This window comes from Saccopteryx bilineata, chromosome 4, assembly GCF_036850765.1.
Source record: "Saccopteryx bilineata isolate mSacBil1 chromosome 4, mSacBil1_pri_phased_curated, whole genome shotgun sequence".
Classification (NCBI taxonomy): Eukaryota; Metazoa; Chordata; class Mammalia; order Chiroptera; family Emballonuridae; genus Saccopteryx; species Saccopteryx bilineata.
Window position 1 is genome coordinate 155,591,554 of NC_089493.1, and position 19,181 is coordinate 155,610,734.

The 19,181-nt window shown below is 55.2% G+C and overlaps 1 protein-coding gene across 6 annotated transcripts; it reads right to left on the bottom strand.

The window, feature by feature from the left end:
* Positions 1-583: 583 nt before the first annotated feature.
* Positions 584-15,830, bottom strand: DBN1 (drebrin 1). 6 transcript variants are annotated; one of them, XM_066272337.1, is made up of 15 exons: positions 15,580-15,830; positions 11,085-11,140; positions 10,409-10,521; positions 10,182-10,256; positions 9,941-10,087; positions 9,727-9,804; positions 9,338-9,489; positions 9,206-9,269; positions 4,348-4,407; positions 4,137-4,260; positions 3,278-3,415; positions 2,783-2,953; positions 1,671-2,356; positions 1,286-1,373; positions 584-1,090 (listed from the first exon to the last, which is right to left on the bottom strand). In XM_066272337.1, exons 1-15 carry the CDS (start codon positions 15,663-15,665, stop codon positions 1,020-1,022), a joined length of 2,109 nt encoding a protein of 702 aa, XP_066128434.1. In that variant the 5' UTR covers positions 15,666-15,830; the 3' UTR covers positions 584-1,019. The 6 variants fall into 6 exon arrangements, with proteins under 6 accessions (XP_066128434.1, XP_066128433.1, XP_066128432.1 ...); XM_066272336.1 differs by having other exon boundaries at positions 1,274-1,373; XM_066272335.1 differs by having other exon boundaries at positions 1,265-1,373.
* Between the last annotated feature and the right edge of the window lie 3,351 nt (positions 15,831-19,181).

Below are 19,181 nucleotides of genomic sequence, written 5' to 3' on the forward strand. Positions count from 1 at the left end.
GGGACGAAACCCGAATGCGGTTTTCAGCTACTTAGTGGCTGGAGGATGCAGAACCAAAACTGAGGTCAGCCTACTTCAATCAGAGGCTAGTTTCAAGAGCCTCCGGGCCCAAGAAATCACGCAAAGGTGCCCCCTGTGGCCTTGCAGGTGGGAAGAGTAGGGAAGCAGGACAGGGGCAGGCAGCCCACCCCAGGAGGCCTGGGAGCAGCAGGCCCAAAGGGATGTGGATTTCTTTATTAACAGACATGAGCACTACCCGTTACAGAAGTTTGTGCTTTCCAAAAAACAGTGAGTGAAAAAGGAACCCAAGGAGAGAGGGGTTGGGAGGGGCCATCCAAACCCGGGCCCCACCCATAGCCCTGACCTGAATCGCGCCTAAGGCCTCCAGCCTGGGACCCGCCCAGCAGGAGGGGGGGCGGGAAAGGCCTGGGAAGCTGAGGGGCTCCAGCTGGGCCTGCTACTTCCTTTGGGCCAGGTGGGTAGAGGTCAAGAGAAGGGCGGGGAGGGGGTCCCAGGGAGCCAGAGCCCGCGAGCCTTTTATTGCCATGTTTTCATATTCGTGCAAAATATCTGAAGCCCTGGACACAGAATACAAAGTGATATTTTCCCAAGAAACATAGGAAAAGAGGTGGGGGACATTTTCCCACCACAGCTCTCCCCTCGCCAGGCCCCAAGCTGGGTGAGGCCTCCACACCAGCCCGCTGAGTGAGCAGGGAGGACTAAGCACTACAATCTGGACCCGGGTGGGGAGGGGGTGGAATTTGCAACAGCGTCTCAACTACCAACGGGAGAAAAACCGGTCAACTGGACAAGTCTATCAACTTTTTGTAAAAAAAGAAAAGCTGTAAAAATCAGGCCCTGTGGATAGGGAAGCCGCCAAGTCCCCGGCCAGGGCTGGAATCCGGAGTGGGTGCCAGGCGGAGCTGCTTCGAGTGTAGGCTCAGCGGGCGGTCTGACCAGAGGCCGGCTCAAGTGGGTGGCCTGCCTTGGCAAGGGCAGCCTGAGGGCGGGCGCCACTGCTAATCGCCACCCTCGAAGCCCTCCTCCTCTTCCGGGACTGGGTCTGCATCCCAGCAGGTGATGTCGATTTCTGTGGTGTTGGGAAGGGAGGGGAATTAAGAAGATGGCAAGCTGATCCACGGCTGTGTCCCCCAACCCCTGGGAACTGTGCCAACTAAGTTAGGGGGGAGAGCGTCTAACCACACTTGAACCCAGCACCCCCCCAATTCCGACCCCCACCCTAATTCCGACCCATTTTCCATACCAGCGCTACCTGGAGGCTTACTGTAGAACACAGGAGGCGGAGCCTTTGCACACAGGCCTTCTGATTGGGCGAATTCCTCCTGTGATTGACTGAAGTACCCCTCACTGGCCTGCAGGAGAAAAGCACCAGATCACTGTGGCCCCACCCAGCAACACTAAGACTAACCTACCCGGCCGGAGTTCGTTTCCCCGGCAACCAGTGATTACATCCGTGGTTGCCAAGGAAACATACCTGCCCATAGAATAAAAGCAGAGCTGGCCCAGGGAAGGGGAATGGAATAACGCTTCCCCCTAATAATGTGGGTCACAGAGAAACGGGGGGTACTGGTGCAAGCCTAAAATACAGAGGGTCAGCCCGGTGCTCATGCCCTGACTTCCAATCCTCCCACCAGGATGCCCTGCCCTACCTGAGTCACCTCCTTCTGGGTGGTCTCTCCATTGGTCAGCAGGTGGGGCTCAGGCTCTGGCTTTGCCTCCGGATCTGGCTCCAGCTCAGGCTCCAGCTCCAGCTCCTCTAGAGCTGAGGGTGGAGCTGGGGTCTGGGGGGCAGCCAGGGGCTCCCCTTCTACTTCCTCCTCTGGGTCACAAAAGGTGGCTGGTGGATCTGGCAGCTCATCAAAATTGAGGAGACTGGCACAGACTTCACCATCTGGTGGCAGTGGCCCCTGAGCCCCCTTATCCAGCAGGGGCACCTCTGCCAAAGTGACTTCACCACCTGAAGGTGCTCTTGGGGCCTTAGGCTCAGCCTGGGGTACAGAGGCGCAATCCTCATTGCCAGGCCATAGGTCAATGAGGCTGGCAGCCGCAGGGGTGACGGTGTTGGCAACAGCAGCAATGTCGCCTTCAAGAGCAGCAGCTGCCAGGGTGTTGGCTGCGGTGGTATCGGCTATGGCAGGCTCCAAAGGGGCAGCCAGGACAGCCTGCTCAGGGGCCACCATGAACATAAGGTCCTCTAGGGGGTTGCCTTGTCCCTGGAGAGGCTCCGGGGCCTGAGGGGGCTCCTCCACAGGGCCAGCCCAGTTCTGAAGGGTTGTGGCTCTGGCTTCCTTGCTGGTCCCTTCACTATCTAGGCTGGAATCAGGCTCCTGGGTCTCTGTTACAACACAAATGGAGGAGACAGATGTGCCAGCTCTGTCAGGGAAGGCCATAGGTGGCCACCCTACCTACCCTGCCCACGCACAGATGAGTTGGTAAGCTCCTGGAAAGGCCTCTGTCTATAGCTCCATGCAGAGCAAGCCCTTTAGTACTCACTGGACTCTGCTGCCCCTTTCCTTAGTGTCTGTAAGTCACTTGGCAACCTTGTGAGGCAGGCCTGATTCCTACTCCACACAGAGACACTGAGGCTCAGAGGAAAGATCTGAATGCCACACCACAGGGCTCCTCCCTGCCACACCTGCCAGCAGAGCAGTGCAGTCTAGGTGATGCATGGCCTAGAACCCTGGGGAGTTGTTACCATGGCCACCTGGGGTTCTCATGCAGACTGGTGAGAGGCCTAGGACAGCTAGGACTCCTCACTCACCTTGGGTTAGTGGGGGTGGTGGTGGCAGTGGTGGAGGCTGCGAGGACGTAACTTCATCCAGGGCCCGCTCAATCTGCTCAGAGATAGGGGTGGAAGCTGTGCTGGAGTCAGATGGGCTCCGGTTAGGGATGGGGGTGGGCACCATCCTCCGGTGGCTATCCAGGTGGCTGCCTGTGGAACAAACCCCCATTCTCGTCAGTGAGGGCTGGGGAACCAGGTGGGACCAAGATTGTACACCTTGGGGCCTGGCCAACATCATTTCTCAAGTCTGGGTGGGGGCTGGGAGCTCCCCAGGTTCCAGACCACAACTTCAGAACCTGTAAGCCAGGCCCCTTGGGGCAAGTGCCCCTTCAGGGCCAGGGAAAAGAGGCAAGCGGTACCTGCTCTGGGGACAACACCAGAGATCAGCGGTCAGGCTGGGGAGTGAGGGCAGGGGTGCTGCTGGGAAATGGGGCCCTCCTTACCCCCCTGCCAAGGCCTGGGGCTGCTACCTACATGGGAGGGAGGAAGAGAGATTTGGGGTGCGGTGACAGGTGATATAGGGAAAGGGAGTCCGTGGAGGGGAGGAGGAGGAAGAGAAGGAGGAGGAAGGCCCACTGTCCGATGCCTTTATGAAAGGGCAGTACGGACGACCTGCCGAGAGAGACAGACAGAGAGAGACAGAGGACGAGAGGGTCAGTCTCCCCCACCCCCACCCCAAGGTCTCACCCGCCCCCAGAGCTGGCCCTGGATGTCCAAGCTGCCTTTGGCCAGGGCATACATTCAGCCAAGCCAAGCTACAGCCTCTAGCTATCAGATGACTCCCACCAGCACCAGCCACATGTAGCAAGGAGCCTACCCAATAAAGCCAGCCTCTGCGAAGCACATGCCCAGAGACAGTCTGCCCCACCCCTGAAACCCCAGCACAGGCCAAACGCACGCAAGGTTAACACTCAGACCAGCAGACAGGGTGCTTTCAGGAGGCGGAAGCTACAAGAACCCTTCCAGGGAACCTGGGTGCAGGCTCCAGGGCCAGGATGCCAGCCCACCACAGCTACACCAGTCCTTACACAGGACCTGGTTCAATTCCAGCAGGGCCACCCCCTATGGCCAGGGGGGTGCCTTAGCCAATGCCAGAGCTGCCTAGAGGGTCTCTAGTACTGCCCACTGCTCAGCCGAAGCCCAACATCGACCACCCGCCCCAGCCTTTTCAGTCCTGCCACCTGGAAGGCACTGGGTGGAGGCATGCTGATGAGCAACCTTGCCTTCTCCAAGGGTCCTTGGGCAAGGCTCCTCTTCCAAAAATGAGTGCCAAAAAGGCTCAGGGCCAAAACTTGAGGAGAGGGTGTCAGGTGGGGGTGGGACCTAGGACTACCTGGTCGGTGGTTGAAGGGTGAGGGCACATCACAGCTGCCTGCAGAGGCTGATGCCACTCGTTCCTGCTGCTTGAAGAACTCCCGTGGGTTGTCAGGCCGCTGGGCAATGATGGCTGCTGCCTCCTGGGGCACAAGGAAAGGATCAGGACCAGGCTGCACCACGTGAAGCAGCCCCTGCTGGACTCAACTGCCCTGACACCCAGTTCTCACCTCTACCTCTGATTCTGACTTCTTCATCTGGGTCTCTTCCTCTTCATCCTGCTGGTCACCCTGAAAAACAAAGGGACGGTGTCCTGGGCACCCCCCACCAAGAGCTCTTGCCTTTTTACAGCTCCCCATTTCCTCCACAATCTGGCAGAAGGCTTGCAGGTGGCACCTCTATTTCCCTCACCACCATCATACAGCCCCTTCCTCCATCCACAAGGCCTTCAGCCACCTCACCTCCAGCCTGGACGGGCCTGGGCACCCAGCTCAACTCCTCCTGCTCCTTCACCCCAGGCACCAGAGCTATCCAGGAACGCTCCCTGCTTTGCAGCCAACTTCTCTCTTTTTTTTTAAAGATTTTATTTATTGCCTGACCAGGTGATGGCACAGTGGATAGAGTGTTAACTGGGACACTGAGAACCCAGTTTCAAAACCATGAGGTCACTGGCTTGAGTGCGGGCTCATCCGGCTGGAAAATGGGGTCGCCTGTTTCGGCATGGAATCATCAGCACAATCCCATGGTCCCTGGCTTCAAGCCCAAGGTCGTTGGCTTGAACCCAAGGTTGTTGGCTTGAGCAAGGGGTCACTGGCTCAGCTGCAGCTCCCCAGTCAAGGCACATATGAGAAGCAATCAATGAACAACTAAAGTGCCCCAACTATGAGTTGATGCTTCTCATCTCTCTCCCTTCCTGTCTGTCCCTGTTGGTCCCTCTCTCTCACTAAAAAAATAATAATTTTTAAAAAATATTGATCGATTTTACAGAGAGGAGACAGAGAGACAGAGAGGGGAGGAATGAGAAGTATCAACTCATAATTGCTTCACTTTAGTTGTTAATTGACTGTTTGTCATATGTACCTTGACCAGGCAAGCCCAGGGTTTCAAACCAGCAACCTTAGTGTTCCAGGCTGACACTCTCCACTGCATCACCACAGGCCAGGCTGCAGCCAACTTTTCTTGAACCTCAACCCCAGCATCCAGCCACCCACCACTGCTTCCTGGATCTCAGCATCACTACTGTGGCTTCCTCATTGCCACCTCCAACCATTGGTCCACATTCCCCTCCCCTGGCCTGACCTAGCCCGTCACCTCTCCAACAACCCCCTTCTACCTTGCCTGCCCACACACCCTGAGATATACACCTAAGTCATCAGCGTGATAGTTTCCATTCCTGGAACATGCATGCCATTCAGCACTAAGCACAGGAGATGAGTATCTCTCCTCAAATGCCCACCCCCCATCCCAGCTCCAATTCTTCCTGCTTCTGGCCTCAGCTGGGCACTGCCACCTGGGGAAGAGGTCCCTCGCCTATTCAGGTCATTTCCTTCTTTGGGTCCCCATGAGATGTACTAGGGACACTATGTCAGAACTCTACTATGTCAGAACTCTCCTGTCTCTAGGGTCATGTCCCTTTGTGGGTAACACAGGATGAGACAACTCAGGTCTGTGTGTGAGTGGCCAGCATGAGGTTGAGTTGATACAACTTGCTCAGTTGAATTCACATCAAAAGCCTCTATAGCCTGACCTGTGGTGGCGCAGTGGATATAGTGTCGACCTGGAAATGCTGAGGTCGCCGGTTTGAAACCCTGGGCTTGCCTGGTCAAGGCACATATGGGAGTTGATGCTTCCAGCTCCTCCCCCTGTCTCTCTCTCCTCTCTCTATCTCTCTCTCTGCCTCTCTCTCCTCTCTAAAATGAATAAATAAAAATAAAAAATAAAAAATAAAAAATAAAAAAAAAAAGCCTCTATAATTGTTCCCTACTGCTCCTGTAGCAAATAAGGCAGGAGAGACTGATGGGGGAGAAGAAGCTGCAGGCCATGGCAGGGTAGCTCAGTTGGTTAGAGCACTGTCCCAATGCACCAAGGTTATGGGTTCAATCCCCCATCAGGGCACACACAAGAACCAACCAATGAATGCATAAATGGGTGGAACAGCAAACTAATGTTTCCCTCTTTCTCTAAAATCAATTTTTAAAAATTTTATAAATAGCAGCAGGTAAGGTGGTAAAGAGGACTACTTTGTTTTTGAGCTCATGACCTAGAACTTAAACTTTTCTGTCAGGGTGCATTAGGAGAATGGCCCTTCAAAGTATCCCTCTTCAAGAGGGTTGTCACTCCAACCATAACTTCACGTCTCCCAGAATGACATCTAAACTCCTCTGACCTTGCTCTGTCTTCCCAAGTTCCTCCACTCCTCAGTTCATTGAGGTCCAGTCGGCTCCTTGCCTCCCCATGAATGGACATCCCACCAGATTTTGCAGATACTCTGCCCCTGCCTAGTATAACCTCCCTAGGTTCCTTTGCCTCATTCAAAAAAAAGACCAGAATTGGCTTACCATCTACCAATGATGTAGAAAACACTGAAATCAGGACTGTGGGTAGGAAAAAGAGATCAATACACTAAATACAAGGGTAGACAGCACTGCCAACCCTGACCACCTGCAGATACACAGGGGTCCCTGGTACCCCAGGACCAACAGACACTCTCAGGCAAGGGATGCAATTCTTACCAGAGAGAAAAAAGCATTTTATAGTTCTAAATTCCAAAGTTTTTCACTTGGGACCTTTCTTAGAGGACCTGAACTTGTAAGGTCATTATTCTGACCTGCTAGATCACCCAGTGTCACTATCACATGAGCCACACTTGAATCAGGGTCAGATGGGACTATAACAGGGGTCGGGAACCTATGGCTCGTGTGCCAGATGTCGCTTTTTTGATGGCTGCATCTGGCTTGCAGACAAATCTTTAATAAAAAAAATGTTAAAAATATAAAACATTCTCATGTATTACAATCCATTCATTTCCTACCGCTCATGTTCATGGTTGCAGGTGGCTGGAGCTAATCACAGCTGTCCTCCGGGACAACACCAAATTTTTATTGGATAATGCGTAATGTACATAGGTCGTTGTATGGTACTCACGGAATTACATTTTAAAATATGTGGCGTTCATGGCTCTCTCAGCCAAAAAGGTTCTCAACCCCTGGACTATAAGATAATGGTGTAAGTTCCTTAAGATTTTGCCTGAAATACTGACAAGTAGTGCAGAAAAGTGATCAGCTCAGGGAGTATGCTATACTGTTCTTTGTACTTTGTATGTGTGTGAAATTTCCCCCCAAAAGAAGCTTTTTCAAAAAGTCCTTACTATAAATGGACAAACTAAATGTGATATATAGATACAATGGACTACTATTAGCCTTAAAAGGGAAGGAGAGCCTGACCAGGTGATGGCGCAGTGGATAGAGCATCGGACTGTGATGCAGAGGACCCAAGTTAGAAACCCCGAGGTGGCCGGCTTGAGCACAGGCTCATCTAGCTTGAGCTCATGGTCACTGGCTTGAGCCTAAAGGTCACTGGCTTAAGCCCAAGTTCATTGGCTTGAGCAAGGGGTCCCTCAGTCTGCCATAGCCCCCCAGTCAAGGCACATATGAAAAAGAAATCAACTAAGGAGCCGCAACAAAGAATCTGTCTGTTTGTGTCACACACACACACACACACACACACACACACACACAAAGGGGAAAGGGGGAAGGAGAAAAAAAAAGGAAGGAGCCATTTTTTTTGACACATGGATTAACCTTGAAGACATTACTCTGAGTGAAATAAGCTAGTCACCAAAGGAGAAATTCTGCATGATTCCACTCATGTGATATACCTCAAGAAGTCAAATTCCTAGAGACAGAAAGTAGAGTGCCAGGGGCTGGGGGAGGGATGAATAAGGAATTAGTATTTAACGAGCACAGTTTCAGTATGGGAAGATGAAAATATTCTGAAGATAAACAATGGTGATGTATGTACAATGTGAATGTATTTAATGCCACTAACTGTATATTCAAAAATGGCTAAGACGGAACCTGTCATGTTATGTGTATTTTGCCACAATTAAAAATAAACTCATCACTTAATTCCATGTTGCTAATGTTCTTCACCGTGTCTCTAACACCTGGCACACGGCATGTAGTGGCAAGGTTTAGTTGAAATGAATGAGGCAAAAAAAAAAGAAATGAATGAGGCTGGAGCTTATCAACTGCACATGCTCTCCACCTGCCACAGCCTCTTTACACAGCCAGGGGCCAAACGCCACATGATCAGGTAGCAGGCCTAACACTTCATGACACCCCAGGCAGCAGTACCATCCAGAGGCTGATGTGATTGACGTCACCTATGGTAGCCACTTAATGCCAGTGCCCGCAGGGTGTCCTGCCTCCTCCCGCCCTAAAGCTCCTTTGAGTACACAAGGCCCAGCACCTGCTCATCACAGTCCCAATCCAGACAAGTTTCACCCACCTGTCCTAACTGTACCTCACCACTGAATGACCTTAATCCAAAGCCTGAGAGCTTGACTCCACTGTGATTTTCAAAGGGCCAATCCACAGGCCCTAGGGGATAATCCAGTGTTTGAAGTTCAGACAGCACCCCTGGAACAAGGGGCTACTCTGAAGGAGACACTACACACACAGCGTACTAGATGCTCAGAGCACCAGCCCAGATTCATGTGTGTGGCTCTGCAGCTAGTGTTGTGGGCACCAGGTCTCGAGCCCCATAAATGCAGGAAGCATGTCTAATTCACCTGAGCCCCTCAAGCCTTGCTTGGGGAGAAGGGAGCCTGGCAGTGAGGGTCTGGGTCAATACAGATTTTCTCTTTCAGTCTAAACCATATGCTTCTCCAATGAGGCCTCTTTACATAGCCAGGGGCCAAACCCCACATGATCAGGTGGCAGGCCTGACACTCCGTGACACCCAGGCAGCAGTACCTAGAATGCCCAGCGCTGTCCCAAAGCCACCGATCTCCTGAAGCAGCAAGGAATACAGGCACCATCCTCATTTCCCCGACAAGGAGACGGGGAGCCCCAGCTAAGAACTTACAAAGATAGACTGCTCCTTCAACCGCAGCTTGGCCTCCTCAGCTTCTAAAGTCTGCTGTTTCCTCCTGAAACAATAAGCAGCATAAGTGGTGGGGAGGGCCCGCATAGACCTGCCCCCCGGGGGGCCGCGCACCTGTGCTCCTCGATCTGCTGCTCCCGCTCTCTGTAGCGCCGCTCTCGCTCCTCCTGCTCCTGCCGTTCCTGCTCCATCCGCTCTTGTTCAAATCTGAGTCTCTCATCCAGGGCCTTCTTGCGTTCCTCCTCCTTCCTCAGCTCTTCTTCCTTCTGCAAGCACCCATGCCAAGGCAGTGTAGGCCCTGAGCCTGGGGGTGGGGGGCCTGCCCTCCAGCCCAAGCCCAAGCCCAACCCAGGGCGGAGGAGGTATGGGTTCTGGGAGACCAGGGTGGGGGGCACATGGCATGGGACATACTATTGATGAAGGGGGGGACTAGGAGAGAGAAGCCCAGGGCTATCCATGGGTTCAGGTCAGCTCATCCAGGAGGTCAGGGTGGGGGTCCACACCTTGGCCTGCTCCCAGAACTGCTCACGGTTAATCCGCTTCATTTCCACAGCTGCATCAGTTTTCTGATAGGTGGTGCCCTGCAGAGTCAAGTAGCCTGGCATGAGCTCACAGAGCAGGCGGAGTGCTCCGGGAGCCCCACCTGCAGGGCTGAGGGTGAGGAGGCCGGAGCAGGCGAGCCCTGGGCAGGGCTGGATGGCCCAGACATAAACTGACCACTGGCTCAGCGTTCTCATCCTCGCGCAGCCGTAGTCGGTGCAGCACAGGGCTGGAGAGTCGCGCCAGCCCGTTGGAAAGCCGCTGCCCAATGGCACCCGCATCTATGTCTTCCACACTGCTGGCATTCACAATCACATCAACGCCCTACAGCAAGAAGGTGTGTTCAGGCAGCATGGCTCCCTCCTGTCACCACCACCAGCACACAGACCCTAGGTGGCCGGCCCGCCCCAACTCGCACCTGGAAGAATTCAGCCACCTTAGCCACATGGCTGGCACAAGCGCATTTGCGGGCATCAGGCACATCTTCACCGACCTGCAGAGTACCCAACAGAGAGGGAGTTGGGAAAGGACAAGAGAACACAGTAGCCAAAGGCCCCAGGCTCTCTTCCCAGGGGTACAGTGGGTTTTCCACAGCAGTGTCAGTGGGTGGAGCTTCAGACCCTCCCCCAGCCCACAGCTGCATACCCAGTTGATGAGCACGTATTTTGGCAGAGCAGCCTGGGAGTCCTTGACGCTGCAGAAGCCGTACATCACCTTCTGGTTCTCAAAGTGGCCCGAGAGCTCCTGCAAGCCCCCATCTGGTGGAATCAGGAGGGTGTGAGGACCCCCATCTCCTACCTTGACCCTACAAAGGGCCTGGGACCCAAAGTAAAGACTCCTCTTGTGGGCTCTGCAGGCACCCACAGGGACCTGGAGGTCCTGAGTTCTGTGCTGGTGTGAGAAAAGGTGGCAGGCAGGCACTAGCTTTGCCTGTGAATCCCCAGGGCCTGATGTGGAGCAGGACTAAAGAAATGCTGGTACTTCACACATCCTCATGTCTCAGAGGCTCTAGTGCCCAGTGAGGTAAAACAAGCCTTCGGGCTCTGGAGAAAGCGGAGGTGCTAAGGGCCATCCCAGCCAGGCCCCTTCCCCCCTAGCTGTGTGACTGTGGGCAAGTCACTCTCCCTCTCTGAGGCTGTCTTCTCATAATAAAACAGGAAACAAGGCCCCCTCCTTCCCCACCCCCGAGAGCTTAGGGATGACCAGGAAGGATACCTGCCAGGCAAGTGTGGGTCTGCTGGATGCAGGCGAGAAGGTGGCCTGGAGCCAGGCGGATGGGGAAGCGAGAGAAAGAAGGCAAAGGAATGGCTGAAATTCTTACCTCCTGATGCTGCAAGCTTGAGGTCATCTGAGCCATCCTCATATGTGTACAGGGCCCTGGGGAGAGGGAGGGGTGGCTCTTAGAACTGTCAAGGCCATGGCCAATTTTGGGTGGGGACAGCCCTAGGGAGGAGGAGGAGGGATACAGAGGGGGCAGGGCAGGAAGGGGCTTCTGCCCCAGCACTCACTGCCTGACAATAGAGCTATGCACTATCTCTGGAGTTGGGGGAGCCCTGGGACTGGTAGAGGGGGGGTCTTGGGGAGGGAATAAGAAATAGGGGTAGGTAGAAATCGCTGTCCATGTGTCTCGTCCTCAGAGCCCTGGCCCTGGCAGCCTACAACCCCGCGAGCCAGTATGAGATGGAGATGCCAAGGCCACAGTTCCTTGGTTACTGTTCCCTGGTTACCATGCTCCTCGTCCCCCATTGGCTGTTGCCAGGCGTGTGTCTAGGTACCCATTGCCCCTCCCCTCACAGCAGGGAAAGAGGAGAAGAACCTGGTGCTCACTCTCATCAGGGCATTCCCTGGTAACCTCGGCAACCCGGTAACTGGCACACGACTGGCCAACCCCAAATGCGGTCTCTTGAACACAAAGGACCCCAGGGACACGCCCTCAGTCTCAAACTCCGCCTCTCTAAAATGTGGATGAGATCACCCACATCACTCTTGCCCAGACTGGCCCCTGGGTGATTCCGCTCTCCTGGCCTTCCAGCCCCTAGGCCACTTCTGCTGAAGCCCTGGCCTCCTGAGACTGTTGGCCTTTCCTTCAGCCTTAGCTTCACCAGAAAGTTGACCTAGCAGTCTTCCTCCTGTTTCCTTCTTCCTAGCCTTTTCTCTCCCGGGGGCACTGGCACAGCATGCATTTCACAGAAGAGAAAGCAGGGAAGGCAGACATGTCTGCTCCTGAGGATTTCCCTTGGGAGGACAGGCCTGGGCAAAGGAAAAAGGCCCTTGATCCAGAGGCTCAGAAGGGCTCAGCCCTTTCCCCATTTCTCTATTACCAAGGCAGGGGGCTGGGGACTAGGAGGAGTGGCAAGAAGAGAAAGGGAGGAAGTCACTGGAGAAACAGGGAGAGGAGGAAGAAAGAGAAGAAAACAAGAGAAAGGAGGGAAGCAAAGGGAAAAAGAGAAAATGAAGGAAGCAAAGAGGAAGAGAACGGAGAGAAAAAGGAGAGAGCAAGCAAGAGGGAAGGAAGGAAGGAGGGCCTGGCCCAGCCCCATGAGGTCAGCACTAGTCATTGCTAGGAACACACACACACACACACACAGATTCCCAGGATCCGTCTCTCTTGAAAGGGGCGCAGGTGGGCTATGAGGCGGGGAGCTTTTTGTCCAACTGTTGCCCGGGCCTCAGTGCTGGCAGCTGCTTCCCAACACAGCTGTCCCACCACCTGTCTGGTTGTCCTAAACCACCACTGGGAACAAAGGGCCCTCATAGAAGCAGGGTCTGTCCCTCCTAGTTCCACAGATGAGAACCTGAGGCAGAACTATGAGACCCTGGTTTCCAGACACTGCTATAGACAGCACACCTCTCAAGGATAAAGGTCAGCCTCTTGGGGGCTCTAAAAGCCCTTGCTACTCCCAGGAACACCTGCCCTGCCCCTTCCATCCTCAACCCTTGCCTACCCATCTCCAGACACCTTTCTGACTCTGGCCACAGCCTTGACCTGGCAGAAACCATAGCTAAGTTCAAAGCCTTCAGCAGCCTTCAACCTTGAGCTCTAACCACTTGCCTTTCCACCTAGACCTCCACACCACACATTTGGGTCACACTGGACCGCTCCTTGACGATGAACACAGTTCTGGATATTTCCTACCCTTGAGACTTTGCTTTTGTGGTTCCCTTCACAGAAAGGCCAGATCTGTTTCTCCACCCTGTGCCCATTCCAATAGAAATCCCTTCAGGGTCCTGATGTACCTTCCCAGACCATCCCAACAGGGATGGGAACAGGATTCTGAGCCTGCCTCGATCTCACTAAACCAGTGCTTATCAAATACATCAGAAGCAACCTGAGCCCGGATGGCGTAAGAAGTCAGGAAGCAGGGAACCAGGAATCTACTAACTCACCAGCTCTGTCCCCTGGAGGCAGACACTGCCTTGGACCTACACTTTGTGCAGGCAGATGTCTGACTTAGTCAACCAACACATTTTACTCTCTGGGTCCATGGTCCAGACACAGCAGCACCAGCAGGTATTTATGATACTGACACAAACTCTGAAAAACCATCTAGGCTGGAGAAACTGGACTGGAGTGAGGTGGTATCTAGAATGTAGCAGCCCCAGGGAGATGCTGGGATCAGCTGAAGTGAGAGGCTCAGGGCAGGCAGGCCGCTCAAGACAATCACACTCTCAGTATGTCAGAGCTGGAAGAGCCCTGGATGTCTCAGATATGGTTGAGCCCAATCCCTTCTTCTTTTTCAAGAGGACCAGAGAGAAACAGATTCTTGTGTGGTCACAGAGTCATGTCACATCCAAAACAACACTGGCTCTTCCCACTATAGTCATTTCCTGGTCCAGTCACTCCCAGCGACTGTACAGTTGTCCATTTCAGAGGTCCTGCCACCAAGAAGTGAGCGCCCCCACCACACAGAGGCAAGGTAAGGGAGAGTAATGACAAGCCTCCTTTACCCAGGCAACAATTTACCCGAGACATCCTCTTCTGGCCTCAATGCAAGGTCTGCTACCAAGTCCTGAGATCCCACTGTACCCCAGCTCAATGCTGGTGGCACTCATATCCCCCACTACAGGATGTGATCTTCACACCCTTTTTACAAAATGCTACCTAGGCCCTTGGAAGTGAACAAATGTGTGCATATGTGAATGTGTGTATGTGTCCCACACAAAACCCAGATGGGGGTGACGCACATCAATGATGAATAACTAGCTTTGGCCACATGGATACTGCTTGGTGATTAGAGCCCATGTCTCCGACGAGCAGGACGTGGGCCAGCAATGGTTATGTGGCCTGCAGAGCTCTGCTTTTGAGAGGCTAAGAGCAAAGGTGTAGTTGTAGACAGTATACCCAGGCTGACGGCAAGGGGGGCATTTCGAGATGAACCATGCCGCTCTCCAGGAAGGGCCCATCATATCCCAAGGCCAGCTCCTCCACCAGGCCAAGCTGGCCACTTGCCCTGCACTCCACCCATGATCTCAGCCCCCCAGGGGCGAGGCTGGGACAATGGGTGGGCCGCCTGTCCACTTAGCCTGTGCTGGCCTCTCCTGTGACTGACCTGCAGAACATGGGAGCTTGTCTCCCGCGTCCATCTCGGCAGGCAGGCCTGGCTACCTGCCAGTGCTGCAGTACTGTGGCATGGCCTCCTGGCTATCTGTCCCCTCCTCCAGCCCCCAGGTCAATGTCCCTACCAGAATGCCCTCCCTTACTTGCGTAAGGCCAGCCCAAGTGAGGTCTGTCAGGTCTTCCCTCACTCTACCTCAGTTTCCTGCCTGTCAGAAAGTAGACGTCTGGGAATGGAATGAATATCTGCCCCAAAATATGAGTATTTGTGGGGAATACGATTCCTGAATGGGGCAGTGTGAAACCCCTTGGCTTTCCTACCACCTTGGGGATTCCAGCCCTAGAGCAGGAGACCCCCCCCTCCCAGACCTCAGGGGGAGACAACAGCTGGAGAAGGGAAGAGAGCAGCCCAGCTCCTCCTTAACCATGGAGCTGAGAGACCCTTGCACTGGGCGATGAGGCTAAGGGCTCTGAAGATATACTCAGCCCCTCAGCCCTCCCTGGGGCTCCCTCCAGGCTTCTGTGTCTAAGGGCTTCCTCCTAGGGTCCTCAGCTAGCCCTCTAGGCAGGCAGTTTGGCCCCCTTAGCATCTCCCCAGCCCAGTTGCCCAGTCTCTGAAATCCCCTTCATCTCTGTCTTCTCACGGCCTGGGAGAGAAACAGAAGTCACTGGGCGGTTGCCATGTGGCAAATGAACATCTTTCCATCACCCCCCAACTCCTGGAGGCCCCCCCGGTGGGCGGGGCGCCCCGGCCCCCAACCCTCTCCGCTCCTCCCCCGCCCTAGCGTTCCTTTGTGCTGTGGCCGGCCCTCCCGGCTGGGCCAAGCAGGCTGAGCTGGCTCCGTTAGGTGAGTCCCGTCCCGTCCCCGCCCGGTCCGCGCCCGCTCGAAGGTAGCGAAGGTGCCCTTGGCTGCCCTGTGTACACCTGTCCCCCGGGCCCGGGGCGGGGGATGGGCTCCTGTAGGACCATGCGGCCCTGGGCCACACGCCTGGACCCTGCGTCTCTCCGTCCCGCGTCCGGCCACCGCTCCCACAGCGCACCTGGGGTGCTTCGGGGCGTTCGGGGCCCGCAACGCCCCGCCCGGCCTGCCGGCCCCTCCCCCAGCGCGCACAAAGGCAGCTCCGCCCGGCTCTCCCCGGTCGCCGCACCATTGCGGGGTCGCCCCCTCCCTTCCCGGCAGCCGGTGGCGGGCCGCGTGGAAACAAAGGCGAGGCGGCGGCGGCGGCGCAGGGACAAAGGGGCCGGGGGGCGGGGGCTCACCAGTCGGCTGCGCTCTCCTCCCGGATCACCTCCTCGTATGCTGCCAGCAGCTCCAGGCGGTGGCCGCTGAAGCTGACGCCGGCCATGCTGCGGGCCGGACCGAGGCCGAACGGACAGACGCACGGACGGACGGACAGATAGACAGAGGAGGCTAGAGAGAAGGAGGGAGTCACCGCCGCCGCCCCAGAGCCTCTGCAGCACTGCGAGCTGAGCGAGCCAGCGGCCGGGGGAAGGGAGCCCGCCGGCGGGGGGCGGGGGGCGCTGGCTCCGCCCTGCTCGTCCCTCCGCGCTCGGTCCTAGCGCCGCCCCGGCCCGGGCCGGGGGGAAGTCCACCCCCCACTTCCCGGCCTGCCCCGGGCGCCCCCGCGCCCCTCACCCACTGCCCCTGCGCCCGTGACAATCTGCCCATCCACTCCCGAGGACTCCCCTGTCCCACCCGCGTCTCAAGTCCTCACCTACCGTGGCCCCAGCCTAGACGTTCACCCTCTCCGTCAGCCCCAAACCGAGCCCCGTGCCCAACCCACCAACCCCTCTCTAGGCCCAGTTTCATTCTTATCAGCTCCCAGTCCCAAATCCACTTCATTCCAATTTGGCCCAGCCCCATTCCATGCTTAATTTATTTCTGCCTCTGCCTGACCCCCATCCTTGGTCCATCCCAACCCCCAGCCCCAGCTCAGTTCACAGATCAGCACCCCCTGGCCCATCTGCAGCCCATCCCAACCAATGATAGGCCCATTCCTAGTCCATCCTGGTCACTGTCCATTGCCACATCTGCATCCAACCCCAAATCCAGCCTCATTTCTTTCCCATCCCAGCTCCAGTCCCATTCCTAACTCCATACTTAGTCTGCACCTCCCCATTCACGACATCCCATCCTGAGTGCACCCTTTGCCTTGTCTCCCAAGCCTCAGGCCTCCCAGAATCCCAAGTAGACTTCCTTCCAGAAGCAACATCTAACCTGACTACCAGGGCAGGGGTCCCCCAGGGACACTCTAGGACCAGTATCCTGGCACCTTTATTTCTCAAAGTTCTGAGCACAGAAAGCATTTGGGTCCCCTTCAGAGGAGTGAGCACCACTCTCAGGACCTCTTGAAACATCATCTCTTGCTGAAGTGGGACCCACCACCTATGAAGCCTCCCACTCAATCTTCCCAAGGGAGGTGACAGAACCTGAGCAAACTTTATCTAGTCCAATCTGGGAGGTAGAGGAGGAGATAATTCACCTGGGCCTCTGAGTTCTGAATTGGCCAAGAGGAGAAAGACAGTAGTGTATTGATCACCAGCAGTGGTTCCTAGCGCTTTGGAGTAGGATGATCCTCTTAAAACTCAAAACTTTGCAGGCTCTTGCCTGGGGAACTTTCTGTGCCCACTATGCCCATGGGCCAATGGCCAGGCAGTTTCTCCACACCCCCTACTTGAATCAAGGTCCAGGGCAGGGTCAGAAGGATTTGGGGGAGGAGGGAGACCCCACAGCAGGGCTAGAGGAGCCTGGTACAAGTAGGTAGGAGGGATCTTGGGCTTCATCCCATCCTGCTTCCTTTGACTTGTCCCAGCTTGGAATTCCTTCCACCTTCCCATGCCTGGCGCCCTTTCCAGCCTCCTGCTCACTCATTTTCACATCCACAAAACAGAAGTCCTACATGCATGCTTTCCCTTCCTCAAATTCCTGCATCACCTCATCCCTCTACAAATTCCCTCCAGTCATACCCACTCTCACCTGTTTGCCATATATATATATATATATATATATATATATATATATATATATTTTTTTTTTTTTTTTTTTTTTTTTTTTTTTTTTTGTATTTTTCTGAAGCTGGAAACGGGGAGAGACACTCAGACAGACTCCCGCATGCGACCGACCAGGATCCACATGGCACGCCCACCAGGGGCGATGCTCTGCCCACCAGGGGGCGATGCTCTGCCCCTCTGGGGCGTCACTCTGTTGCGACTAGAGCCACTCTAGCGCCTGGGGCAGAGGCCAAGGAGCCATCCCCAGCGACCGGGCCATCTTTGCTCCAATGGAGCCTTGGCTGCGGGAGGGGAAGAAAGAGACAGAGAGGAAGGAGAAGGGGAGAGGTGGAGAAGCAGATGGGCGCTTCTCCTGTGTGCCCTGGCCGGGAATCGAACCTGGGACTTCTGCACGCCAGGCCGACGCTCTACCACTGAGCCAACCGGCCAGAGTTCTTTTTTTTTAATTTTTTTTTTCCTTTGTATTTTTCTGAAGCTAGAAACGGGGAGAGACAGACTCCCGCATGCTCCCGACCGGGATCCACCCGGCACGCCCACCAGGGGGCGACGCTCTGCCCCTCCAGGGCATCGCTCTGCCGCGACCAGAGCCACTCTAGCGCCCGGGGCAGAGGCCAAGGAGCCATCCCCAGCGCACGGGCCATCTTTGCTCCAATGGAGCCTCGGCTGTGGGAGGGGAAGAGAGAGACAGAGAGGAAGGAGAGGGGGAGGGGTGGAGAAGCAGATGGGCGCTTCTCCTGTGTGCCCTGGCCGGGAATCGAACCCGGGACTTCTGCACACCAGGCCGATGCTCTACCACCGAGCCAACCAGCCAGGGCCTATTTCTTTTTTTAAAGAGATTTATTTTATTATATATTTTTAGATTTTATTTATTCACTTTTAGAGAGAGAGAGAGAACAGAGGGAGGAGCAGAAAGCATCAACTCCCATATGTGCCTTGACCAGGCAAGCCCAGGGCCTTGAACTGGTGACCTCAGCATCCCAGGTGTATGTTTTATCCACTGCGTCACCACAGGTCAGGCTATATTATTTCTTTATATTTTATAAGATTTTATTTATTGCCTGACCAGGCGGTGGTGCAGTGGATAGAGCCTCGGACTGGGATGTGGAGAACCCAGGTTCGAGACCCTGAGGTTGCCAGCTTGAGCATGGGCTCATTTGGTTTGAGCAAGGCTCACCAGCTTGGACCCAAGATTGCTGGCTCAAGCAAGGGGTCACTCGGTCTGCTGTAGCCCCCCGGTCAAGGCACATATGAGAAATCAATCAGCCTGACCTGTGGTGGCGCAGTGGATAGAGCATCGACCTGGAAACACTGAGGTTGCCGGTTCGAAACCCTGGCTTGCCTGGTCAAGGCACATATGGGAGTTGATGCTTCCTGCTCCTCCCCCTTCTTTCTCTCTCTCTGTTTCTCTATCTATCTATCTATCTCCCCCCCCTCCTCTCTAAAATGAATAAATAAATAAATAGGCCCTGGCCGGTTGGTTCAGCGGTAGAGCATCGGCCTGGCGTGCGGGGGACCCGGGTTCGATTCCTGGCCAGGGCACATAGGAGAAGTGCCCATTTGCTTCTCCACCCCCCAGCCCCTCCTTCCTCTCTGTCTCTCTCTTCCCCTCCCGCAGCCAAGGCTCCATTGGAGCAAAGATGGCCCTGGCGCTGGGGATGGCTCCTTGGCCTCTGCCCCAGGTGCTGGAATGGCTCTGGTCGCAGCAAAGCGACACCCCGGAGGGGCAGAGCATCGCCCCCTGGTGGGCAGAGCGTCGCCCCTGGTGGGCGTGCCGGGTGGATCCCGGTTGGGTGCATGCGGGAGTCTGTCTGACTGTCTCTCCCCGTTTCCAGCTTAAGAAAAAAATTAAT

Coding starts and splice junctions, on each gene's coding strand:
- DBN1 (XM_066272335.1), bottom strand. CDS start 15,665: ATGGCCGGCGTCAGCTTCAGCGGCCACCGCCTGGAGCTGCTGGCAGCA. Junction 11,141..15,579: donor GAGGAGAGCGCAGCCGACTG/GTGAGCCCCCGC, acceptor CCCTCTCCCCAG/GGCCCTGTACACATATGAGG. Junction 4,408..9,205: donor TGAAGGAGCAGTCTATCTTT/GTAAGTTCTTAG, acceptor TTTGTTTTTCAG/GGTGACCAGCAGGATGAAGA.